General features: G+C 36.7%; 1 protein-coding gene across 2 annotated transcripts; it reads left to right on the top strand.

Annotated features, from left to right (window-relative positions):
- The first annotated feature begins 8,258 nt into the window (after positions 1-8,258).
- LOC148166876 (kinase D-interacting substrate of 220 kDa-like) lies at positions 8,259-9,190 on the top strand. 2 transcript variants are annotated; one of them, XM_088047984.1, is made up of 3 exons: positions 8,259-8,485; positions 8,540-8,768; positions 8,817-8,929. In XM_088047984.1, the coding sequence occupies exons 2-3, from the start codon at positions 8,606-8,608 to the stop codon at positions 8,837-8,839; spliced, it is 186 nt and encodes a 61-aa protein (XP_087904110.1). In that variant the 5' UTR covers positions 8,259-8,485; positions 8,540-8,605; the 3' UTR covers positions 8,840-8,929. The 2 variants fall into 2 exon arrangements, with proteins under 2 accessions (XP_087904110.1, XP_087904109.1); XM_088047983.1 differs by lacking the exon at positions 8,259-8,485 and having other exon boundaries at positions 8,661-8,768; positions 8,817-9,190.
- Positions 9,191-12,535: the final 3,345 nt, after the last annotated feature.

Below are 12,535 nucleotides of genomic sequence, written 5' to 3'. Positions count from 1 at the left end.
ATTTGGGATTTAAATTTAGTGTCTTTATGATGTCATGGCTTTTGTAGTATCAGAGGAAGATTAACACCTAAAACTATTTGGTTTGTTTTAGTCGGAAAAAGAAATGAGCACTGAAATGTCCGACAAGCTGGCTGCGGTTACATCAGCATATAAAAACAACAATGATCTACAAGAATTGAAGAAGTCGTTAAATGAGATATTTTTGAGGAAGCGCCACTTGCGAAGGACTAACCTTGGCTCTTGGCTCTTGGATCAGTTGGAATTAGAGCAATAATCAATTACCATTAATTAAGAATGGATAGTTTCGTCCATTTCAGATTGTTTCCCTCGTCTTTTTTAGGTAAGCCAACAAACATGAATGAAACTAATGAAACTTTTTCACACTTTTTGCAAGAAGGAGGGAGAGTGTCGAGTTTGTGTTTTTTTATTTTATTAATACTCCTTTAGTTTAATTTGAGGGTATTGTTTTTTATCATTCTTCCTTATTCCTGCAAATGGTTTTGATTCAAAAATTGTAAGTTTTAAAAACAAAAGTTTAGCCCTCTGGTGAGAGGAGGCGTGAACTATCAACTTCGGCGTTATTCCGCTAGGTGGCTTTTAAGGAAAAACTTCTCTCACTTTTCGGTGTAAATAAATACAATAAACTACTTAACTTGTTAATTTTAACCTCAGAAAAACGAATCTGAACTTTGATTTAAGATTTACGACTTTGTTAATATTTTATTTAATATTATTTATGGACTAAAGACTGTTGACGCATGTCCTAGCTTCTATGCTTCGTTGACAGATTGCTTGACGCGGGAAATTGAATTTTAAAATTTTTAATTTGCATTTTCTCAAAAAATCTTGCAGATAGCGAGGAACGGAGACCAAAAATGGATGTGGAAATGTCAAATTATGCCATGTGCATAGTTTCGTGTCGATCTGCGAACTTTCGCGTTTTTCGCCAAAAAAAGTTCAAAGACTAAACATCATGGATTTTTGGCGATTTCGACAAAAAATAAAATCTCTTTGAAACCGACTTTTTCCATCAATTTGGACCTCAGGAACAAGAATCCGTCAAAGATTTTTCGATCAGACGCTCCGTTAATGTTTTATTAATTTTTCAAACTTTTATTTGGTTTGCAGTTTTTCGATGAAAATTAAAGCAAGAAAATACTCTTTTTATTAATTTTGTCCTCAGGAGTAAGAATCTAAAGTCTGATTTAACATTCACGACTTGGTTACGATTCTATTAATTGTTAAAAATTATTGTGTCTCTATCTTAACGTATGTCTTAACTTGACTATTTTGACAGCACACATTGAGGTTATGTTCATGATTTAACAAGAAACTACCAGAATTCTTTACTGTTTACTTTCTCGTTCTTCTGGGCATGGTAGCAAAGAAATTACACAAGTTAAGAAGTTCATTTGAAGCTATTTAGAGTTGGAGTTGATTTGCAACAAATTGATGGGTCTTTATTGAAATTTTTAAACGCAGGTAAGCTGAAAACTGTTTGAATTCCAGCCTTGAAATGTTTCGTGGTATTTCCAGGTTCCAACTTCATTACCAGAGTTTATTATTAAAGAGACTGAATCGATGGATGATACCCATAGCCTAAGATGTCGAAAAGGCGGTTGTCGTCGCTCAACGCTGAAGGACTCTGCAAGTTATTGCACAGAATTGAAGAAACCACCCATTCAGTGCTCCCAGAGTACAGTGAATTGATCCATCACGAAAAAGGTGCTGCTTTACTGCAATATGGATGAAAAAGGTTAAATTCAAAGTCAAATGTTCTTTTTCCAGTGGTTGAAGATGTCGTTCAGTGACTGGGAGATGTTTCAAGTGTTGCCTTATTGCATTGCGGGAGCACGAAGTTTGCAATGTTGAGTCTACGAGCAGAAAACGAGTATTCTCCTCTAGAGAAGAGCCAAAGGAACTCAACCAACGGAAACAGAGCATCATCGAGATGCAGTTGTCAAGAAAGAAAATATGTACTACAAAGGCTCTGAAGGTCATCTGGTGTCTTGTGAGCTATTTTGTGAAGTCAAGGAAACATCATTTATTGGTTTCTTGAAAACGCGAGATCTGTTTGTTCAGGAAGGATGGAAGGTTTGTTTGTTTTCTTTTCTCTCCATTCATGGTCTCACCTTAATCTCTTAGTTGCAGCTTAACACAACTTTGTTGTCTTTCCTGTTGGTCAAGAAGCAGGCGCAATTAAAAGCTTTGCCGTGAAGAAACAGCAATTGACTGCACAGAGTAAGAAGAGTTTTTCAGGTGAGATAAACAAACATGTTCTTGATGAAACTTTTTTACACTTCTTGCAGGAAGGAAGATGGTGGAAGGCGTGATATTACATCAACACTCAACTCAGGCATAGGAATGATGCCGAAGAGAGGATGCGAAATCTCGAGGTTTTAGAGGCTAAACAACTCCGGACTGACCGGACTATCCAGATACTTTGGGTGACAGTGCGGCGCGCGCGCGCGCGCGCTGTCGACTGAAGAGTCTGTTGATTTCGCTCAAGGATGGAATCGAAAGCGATCATTTCTGTGTCGAAGCTCTTCGAAATCGGGGAAGACTCAAAACCAAACACAAGTTTAGGTTTGTGGTTTTTCTTAAACTAATTTTGTTGATTTAGGAGAAAACGTTGCCAGAATTCGCCGACGAAATAAGAAAGTTGAAGGCGATGATCGTCAAACACGAAAACAGAATTCGAGCGTTGTTGTCTTATCATTTCTAAACAAGTGCTCAAATCGTTTGCAATTTTCGCTTCTACTTAATTATTATGTCATTTTTTATCACCCCAAAGTGGCTCTTTAATATATATTATCTACGATTGTTAAATGTCTAGTTATAGAAGATTATAATATTTTTATGAAACAAATTTTCGCGAAAATTCATGATTAAAAAAACAATGCCAAACTTTTCATATCGATATCTCGCTTGTTTTTTGGTGTAAACTTGCGTTATTATACATCATTTTACCCATCGGCCACGGTGGATTATTCCCACGGACATTTACCCATTGTTAATCCCATCCTGATCTGAAGGCTTTGGATCACATCCCTTTGGTCCGTCCAGAGGTCGATTCTCCACCCACATCTAGCCCTTAAGATCTTGTACTTGAAGTTGGTATGGTTCCTAGCCTTTTTCTTTTTGGCGAAGTCAGAAACGCAGCTGCTGGTGGTGCTGATGCTAGTGACAAGTTGTCACGTTCCAAATGTTGCAGGTGAAGCGAGAGTTCCACGACTTCCGATGCACGTGACGTTGACTCCGCGGAAGCTTAGCCCTTCTTCGTTTTCACCGGCCTCATCTTCAGTCTCTCTGCCTCTTCGTGGTCCTCACCGCCCAAACACGGTACAAGAAATTCACGGCTTTCATCCAAGTCGTCTTCTCGGTTCTAATCCTCCTGAAATCAACCCAGAAAACTGAAAAACGATATTAAAATCCGCTCGGTTTCGAACAGTTTTCGCACCATCTTCGATCACGCAAGCAGTCCGCGAAGAGTGCAGCTCGTTTTACAGCGCGATCAAATCGACAAGAGGTACAACTTGTACACGTTCGAAATCACCACGAAAGTGCAAGCGGGGATTTTAAGGGGGGACACTTTTCAACAACGAGGTGGGGGGTTCAAGGTACAAGTCGGGTTAGACGAAATCGGCTGTCTCGCTTGTAGTAACAACAATTTAACGACGGTCAAAAGACCGAAAGAAGCGAGATTTAATGTAAGGAGTGTAGTCGAGGCGGTTTTCAACGTCTTTCTAAGTCCTGTTGTAGTTTTTAAGTAGAAACTTTGTACTCATTAATTTATTCATGTTAATGTTCGTGTTATTAATAAATTTCTTTAAATTTGCCGGTTCTTATTTGGGCTGTGTGTGATTGGTTGAAAACTAAACAGGTTTCTTCGCGACTGATATTTGAAATTTAATCGAAACCTTCTTAAAACATTTTTTTTATTAATTTAGACTTCAGGAACAAGATTCTGTACTCTAAAGTCGGATTCAAAACGTAATTATAAGTTTACTTAAAATTTGCAATGTAGATAGGCAACCAATTATACACACATTATGCATTCATTTTTCGGTGTAAATAAATACAATAAACTACTTAACTTGTTAATTTTAACCTCAGAAAAACGAATCAAAACTTTGATTTAAGATTTACGACTTTGTTAATATTTTATTTAATATTATTTATGGACTAAAGACTGTTGACGCATGTCCTAGCTTCTATGCTTCGTTGACAGATTGCTTGACGCGGGAAATTGAATTTTAAAATTTTTAATTTGCATTTTCTCAAAAAATCTCACAGATAGCGAGGAACGGAGACCAGAAATGGATGTAGAAATGTCAAATTATGCCATGTGCAAAGTTTCGTGTCGATCTGAAAACTTTCGTGTTTTTCGCCAAAAAAAGTTCAAAGGGGTTAATCCATGGATTTTGGCGATTTTGACAAAAAATAAAATCTCTTTGAAACCGACTTTTTCCATCAATTTGGACCTCAGGAACAAGAATCCGTCAAAGATTTTTCGATCCGACGCTCCGTTAATTTTTTATTAATTTTTGAAACTTTTATTTGGTTTGCAGTTTTTCGATGAAAATTAAAGCAAGAAAATACTCTTTTTATTAATTTTGTCCTCAGGAGTAAGAATCTGAAGTCTGATTTAACATTCACGACTTGGTTACGATTCTATTAATTATTTAAAAATGGTATTGTGTCTCTATCTTAACGTATGTCTTAACTTGAATATTTTGACAGCACACATTGAGGTTATGTTCATGATTTACTAAACTTATTTTCAGAGTACAACAAATGATTAACAACGATCCTGCTTGCACAAGAGACTACCAGAATTCTTTACTGTTTACTTTCTCGTTCTTCTGGGCATGGTAGCAAAGAAATTACACAAGTTAAGAAGTTCATTTGAAGCTATTTAGAGTTGGAGTTGATTTGCAACAAATTGATGGGTCTTTATTGAAATTTTTAAACGCAGGTAAGCTGAAAACTGTTTGAATTCCAGCCTTGAAATGTTTCGTGGTATTTCCAGGTTCCAACTTCATTACCAGAGTTTATTATTAAAGAGACTGAATCGATGGATGATACCCATAGCCTAAGATGTCGAAAAGGCGGTTGTCGTCGCTCAACGCTGAAGGACTCTGCAAGTTATTGCACAGAATTGAAGAAACCACCCATTCAGTGCTCCCAGAGTACAGTGAATTGATCCATCACGAAAAAGGTGCTGCTTTACTGCAATATGGATGAAAAAGGTTAAATTCAAAGTCAAATGTTCTTTTTCCAGTGGTTGAAGATGTCGTTCAGTGACTGGGAGATGTTTCAAGTGTTGCCTTATTGCATTGCGGGAGCACGAAGTTTGCAATGTTGAGTCTACGAGCAGAAAACGAGTATTCTCCTCTAGAGAAGAGCCAAAGGAACTCAACCAACGGAAACAGAGCATCATCGAGATGCAGTTGTCAAGAAAGAAAATATGTACTACAAAGGCTCTGAAGGTCATCTGGTGTCTTGTGAGCTATTTTGTGAAGTCAAGGAAACATCATTTATTGGTTTCTTGAAAACGCGAGATCTGTTTGTTCAGGAAGGATGGAAGGTTTGTTTGTTTTCTTTTCTCTCCATTCATGGTCTCACCTTAATCTCTTAGTTGCAGCTTAACACAACTTTGTTGTCTTTCCTGTTGGTCAAGAAGCAGGCGCAATTAAAAGCTTTGCCGTGAAGAAACAGCAATTGACTGCACAGAGTAAGAAGAGTTTTTCAGGTGAGATAAACAAACATGTTCTTGATGAAACTTTTTTACACTTCTTGCAGGAAGGAAGATGGTGGAAGGCGTGATATTACATCAACACTCAACTCAGGCATAGGAATGATGCCGAAGAGAGGATGCGAAATCTCGAGGTTTTAGAGGCTAAACAACTCCGGACTGACCGGACTATCCAGATACTTTGGGTGACAGTGCGGCGCGCGCGCGCGCGCGCTGTCGACTGAAGAGTCTGTTGATTTCGCTCAAGGATGGAATCGAAAGCGATCATTTCTGTGTCGAAGCTCTTCGAAATCGGGGAAGACTCAAAACCAAACACAAGTTTAGGTTTGTGGTTTTTCTTAAACTAATTTTGTTGATTTAGGAGAAAACGTTGCCAGAATTCGCCGACGAAATAAGAAAGTTGAAGGCGATGATCGTCAAACACGAAAACAGAATTCGAGCGTTGTTGTCTTATCATTTCTAAACAAGTGCTCAAATCGTTTGCAATTTTCGCTTCTACTTAATTATTATGTCATTTTTTATCACCCCAAAGTGGCTCTTTAATATATATTATCTACGATTGTTAAATGTCTAGTTATAGAAGATTATAATATTTTTATGAAACAAATTTTCGCGAAAATTCATGATTAAAAAAACAATGCCAAACTTCTCATATCGATATCTCGCTTGTTTTTTGGTGTAAACTTGCGTTATTATACATCATTTTACCCATCGGCCACGGTGGATTATTCCCACGGACATTTACCCATTGTTAATCCCATCCTGATCTGAAGGCTTTGGATCACATCCCTTTGGTCCGTCCAGAGGTCGATTCTCCACCCACATCTAGCCCTTAAGATCTTGTACTTGAAGTTGGTATGGTTCCTAGCCTTTTTCTTTTTGGCGAAGTCAGAAACGCAGCTGCTGGTGGTGCTGATGCTAGTGACAAGTTGTCACGTTCCAAATGTTGCAGGTGAAGCGAGAGTTCCACGACTTCCGATGCACGTGACGTTGACTCCGCGGAAGCTTAGCCCTTCTTCGTTTTCACCGGCCTCATCTTCAGTCTCTCTGCCTCTTCGTGGTCCTCACCGCCCAAACACGGTACAAGAAATTCACGGCTTTCATCCAAGTCGTCTTCTCGGTTCTAATCCTCCTGAAATCAACCCAGAAAACTGAAAAACGATATTAAAATCCGCTCGGTTTCGAACAGTTTTCGCACCATCTTCGATCACGCAAGCAGTCCGCGAAGAGTGCAGCTCGTTTTACAGCGCGATCAAATCGACAAGAGGTACAACTTGTACACGTTCGAAATCACCACGAAAGTGCAAGCGGGGATTTTAAGGGGGGACACTTTTCAACAACGAGGTGGGGGGTTCAAGGTACAAGTCGGGTTAGACGAAATCGGCTGTCTCGCTTGTAGTAACAACAATTTAACGACGGTCAAAAGACCGAAAGAAGCGAGATTTAATGTAAGGAGTGTAGTCGAGGCGGTTTTCAACGTCTTTCTCAGTCCTGTTGTAGTTTTTAAGTAGAAACTTTGTACTCATTAATTTATTCATGTTAATGTTTGTGTTATTAATAAATTTCTTTAAATTTGCCGGTTCTTATTTGGGCTGTGTGTGATTGGTTGAAAACTAAACAGGTTTCTTCGCGACTGATATTTGAAATTTAATCGAAACCCTCTTGAAACATTTTTTTTTCATTAATTTAGACTTCAGGAACAAGATTCTGTACTCTAAAGTCGGATTCAAAACGTAATTATAAGTTTACTTAAAATTTGCAATGTAGGTAGGCAACCAATTATACACACATTATGCATTCATTTTTCAGTGTAAATAAATACAATAAACTACTTAACTTGTTAATTTTAACCTCAGAAAAACGAATCAAAACTTTGATTTAAGATTTACGACTTTGTTAATATTTTATTTAATATTATTTATGGACTAAAGATAGGACAGATCTGTTGACGCATGTCCAAGATTCTATGCTTCGTTGACATATCGCTTGACGCGGGAAATTGAATTTTGAAATTTTTAATTTGCATTTTCTCAAAAAATCTCACAGATAGCGAGGAACGGAGACCAGAAATGGATGTAGAAATGTCGAATTATGCCATGTGCAAAGTTTCGTGTCGATCTGAAAACTTTCGTGTTTTTCGCCAAAAAAAGTTCAAAGGGGTTAACCCATGGATTTTGGCGATTTTGACAAAAAATAAAATCTCTTTGAAACCGACTTTTTCCATCAATTTGGACCTCAGGAACAAGAATCCGTCAAAGATTTTTCGATCCGACGCTCCGTTAATTTTTTATTAATTTTTGAAACTTTTATTTGGTTTGCAGTTTTTCGATGAAAATTAAAGCAAGAAAATACTCTTTTTATTAATTTTGTCCTCAGGAGTAAGAATCTGAAGTCTGATTTAACATTCACGACTTGGTTACGATTCTATTAATTATTTAAAAATGGTATTGTGTCTCTATCTTAACGTATGTCTTAACTTGAATATTTTGACAGCACACATTGAGGTTATGTTCATGATTTACTAAACTTATTTTCAGAGTACAACAAATGATTAACAACGATCCTGCTTGCACAAGAGACTACCAGAATTCTTTACTGTTTACTTTCTCGTTCTTCTGGGCATGGTAGCAAAGAAATTACACAAGTTAAGAAGTTCATTTGAAGCTATTTAGAGTTGGAGTTGATTTGCAACAAATTGATGGGTCTTTTTGAAATTTTTAAACGCAGGTAAGCTGAAAACTGTTTGAATTCCAGCCTTGAAATGTTTCGTGGTATTTCAAGTTCCAACTTCATTACCAGAGTTTATTATTAAGAGACTGAATCGATGGATGATACCCATAGCCTAAGATGTCGAAAAGGCGGTTGTCGTCGCTCAACGCTAAAGGACTCTGCAAGTTATTGCACAGAATTGAAGAAACCACCCATTCAGTGCTCCCAGAGAACAGTGAATTGATCAAGGAGCATAACATCATGAAAAAGGTGCTGCTTTACTGCAATGTGGATGAAAAAGGTTAAATTTAAACATGTTTTAAGTCAAAGTCAAATGTTCTTTTTCCAGTGGTTGAAGATGTCGTTCAGTGACTGGGAAATGTTCAGAGTGTTGCTGATTTCATTGCGGGAGCACGAAGTTTGCAACGTTTTCAAACCTGATGAGTCTACGAGCAAAAAACGAGTGTTTCTCCAGAGAAGGCTCAAAGGAACTCAACCAACGGAAACAAAGTATCATCGAGATGCAGTTGTCAAGAAAGAAAATACTACAAAGGCTCTGAAGGTCATCTGGTGTCTTGTCAGCTATTTTGTGAAGTCAAAGAAACATCAAGGAATGGAAGTTTATAGAGAATTTTTATTGGTTTTTTGAAAACGCGAGATCTGGAATTCTGGATGCATCGCTGCTTGTTTGAGGAAGGATGGAAGGTTTGTTTTCTTTTCTCTCCATTTATGGTTTTTGGCAAACTTGCGCTAGACGTTAACTGTTACCAATAAACATCCCTAGGGGCTGCTACCAACTTTAGACGAGTGCATTTGATGGTCACGTGCAGTAAAATTCGTAATTTTGGAATGCGGTTTGCGGCATCGTTTTTCTCGCGATTTTTTACATAAGAAATCGTTTTTAGATTTTCCAAAAGTCGAAATTAAACGTCGTTTTTACATTAAAAATAGTGATTGAAAATCACCCCAAAATGACCACTTCCAAACAGTTTTTGGTCAATGCTTTCTTTATTTCGTAGGTAAACTCAATAAATTTTGACTCATTTTACGCAGAATCTCACGCTGAATCCAAATCTGGAATTTAAATTCAGATCCGACAACAAATAACTGAGTTATGGCCGTTTGAATTTTTCGGTTGTCGCCAGATGGCCAAATTTTTGAAGGTTCCAAACAATTCATGCTCGATATCTCGAAAACTATTTCAGATATTGGAATGCGGTTTGCGGCATCGTTTTTCTCGCGATTTTTTACATAAGAAATCGTTTTTAGATTTTCCAAAAGTCGAAATTTGCAAATTTTTGCAAAAATTCATGACTAAAACTATGGCCAAACTTCTCATATCGATATCTCGCTTATTTTTTAGAGTAAACTCGAGTTATTATACATCAGTGAACGCAGAATTTTACGCAGATTCCAAATCTGGGATTTAAATTCAGATCCGACAACAAATAACCGAGTTATGGCCGATCAAAGTTTCGGATAGTTGATTTTCATTTTTTCTCATTTTTCCCAATTTTCAAAGTTAAATATCTCGGAAACTATTAGAGATATTGAGATGCGGTTTGCGCCATCGTTTTTCTCGGCTCATTTTACGTTAGAAAAAGTGCTTAAAAGCCCAAAATTCGATGGTCGATTTTTCGCGAAAAAAAATTGCGACTCAAACGATGAAAATTTTTATTTTTTTTTATTTTTGGCCATAACTCCTAAACCGTTTGTTTGATCGATCTCAAATTGAGCCAGTAGATAGATTTCGAGCTCCTCTTTCGAATGATATATAATACAAAGGTATTAAACGTCGTTTTTACATTAAAAATAGTGATTGAAAATCACCCCAAAATGACCACTTCCAAACAGTTTTTGGTCAATGCTTTCTTTATTTCTTGGGTAAACTCAATAAATTTTGACTCATTTTACGCAGAATCTCACGCTGAATCCAAATCTGGAATTTAAATTCATATCCGACAACAAATAACTGAGTTATGGCCGTTTGAATTTTTGGGTTGTCGCCAGATGGCCAAATTTTTGAAGGTTCCAAACAATTCATGCTCGATATCTCGAAAACTATTTCAGATATTGGAATGCGGTTTGCGGCATCGTTTTTCTCGCGATTTTTTACATAAGAAATCGTTTTTAGATTTTCCAAAAGTCGAAATTTGCAAATTTTCGCAAAAATTCATGACTAAAACTATGGCCAAACTTCTCATATCGATATCTCGCTTATTTTTTAGAGTAAACTCGAGTTATTATACATCGTTGAACGCAGAACTTTACGCAGATTCCAAATCTGGGATTTAAATTCAGATCCGACAACAAATAACTGAGTTATGGCTGATCAAAATTTCGGATAGTTGATTTTCATTTTTTCTCATTTTTCCCAATTTTCAAAGTTAAATATCTCGGAAACTATTAGAGATATTGAGATGCGGTTTGCGCCATCGTTTTTCTCGGCTCATTTTACGTCAGAAAAAGTGCTTAAAAGTCGAAAATTTGATAGTCGATTTTTCGCGAAAAAAAATTGCGACTCAAACGATGAAAATTTTTCAATTTTTTTATTTTTGACCATAACTCGTAAACCGTTTGTTTGATCGATCTCAAATTGGGCCAGTGGATAGATTTTGAGCTCCTCTTTCGACTGATATATAATTCAATGCTATTAAACGTCATTTTCATTTTGAAAACATTGATTGAAAATCACCCCAAAATGACCACTTCCAAACAGTTTTTGGTCAATGCTTTCTTTATTTCGTAGGTAAACTCAATAAATTTTGACTCATTTTACGCAGAATCTCACGCTGAATCCAAATCTGGAATTTAAATTCAGATCCGACAACAAATAACTGAGTTATGGCCGTTTGAATTTTTGGGTTGTCGCCAGATGGTCAAATTTTTGAAGGTTCCAAACAATTCATGCTCGATATCTCGAAAACTATTTCAGATATTGGAATGCGGTTTGCGGCATCGTTTTTCTCGCGATTTTTTACATAAGAAATCGTTTTTAGATTTTCCAAAAGTCGAAATTTGCAAATTTTCGCAAAAATTCATGACTAAAACTATGGCCAAACTTCTCATATCGATATCTCGCTTATTTTTTAGAGTAAACTCGAGTTATTATACATCAGTGAACGCAGAATTTTACGCAGATTCCAAATCTGGGATTTAAATTCAGATCCGACAACAAATAACCGAGTTATGGCCGATCAAAGTTTCGGATAGTTGATTTTCATTTTTTCTCATTTTTCCCAATTTTCAAAGTTAAATATCTCGGAAACTATTAGAGATATTGAGATGCGGTTTGCGCCATCGTTTTTCTCGGCTCATTTTACGTTAGAAAAAGTGCTTAAAAGCCCAAAATTCGATAGTCGATTTTTCGCGAAAAAAAATTGCGACTCAAACGATGAAAATTTTTATTTTTTTTTATTTTTGACCATAACTCGTAAACCGTTTGTTTGATCGATCTCAAATTGGGCCAGTGGATAGATTTCGAGCTCCTCTTTCGAATGATATATAATACAAAGGTATTAAACGTCGTTTTTACATTAAAAATAGTGATTGAAAATCACCCCAAAATGACCACTTCCAAACAGTTTTTGGTCAATGCTTTCTTTATTTCTTGGGTAAACTCAATAAATTTTGACTCATTTTACGCAGAATCTCACGCTGAATCCAAATCTGGAATTTAAATTCATATCCGACAACAAATAACTGAGTTATGGCCGTTTGAATTTTTGGGTTGTCGCCAGATGGCCAAATTTTTGAAGGTTCCAAACAATTCATGCTCGATATCTCGAAAACTATTTCAGATATTGGAATGCGGTTTGCGGCATCGTTTTTCTCGCGATTTTTTACATAAGAAATCGTTTTTAGATTTTCCAAAAGTCGAAATTTGCAAATTTTCGCAAAAATTCATGACTAAAACTATGGCCAAACTTCTCATATCGATATCTCGCTTATTTTTTAGAGTAAACTCGAGTTATTATACATCGTTGAACGCAGAACTTTACGCAGATTCCAAATCTGGGATTTAAATTCAGATCCGACAACAAATAACTGAGTTATGGCTGATCAAAA

This window comes from Gnatocerus cornutus, chromosome 10, assembly GCF_029298725.1.
Source record: "Gnatocerus cornutus isolate USDA-ARS CGAHR chromosome 10, icGnaCorn1.1, whole genome shotgun sequence".
Classification (NCBI taxonomy): Eukaryota; Metazoa; Arthropoda; class Insecta; order Coleoptera; family Tenebrionidae; genus Gnatocerus; species Gnatocerus cornutus.
The sequence above is the reverse complement of the archived record's forward strand: the minus strand, read 5'-3'. Positions and strand labels throughout refer to the sequence as shown.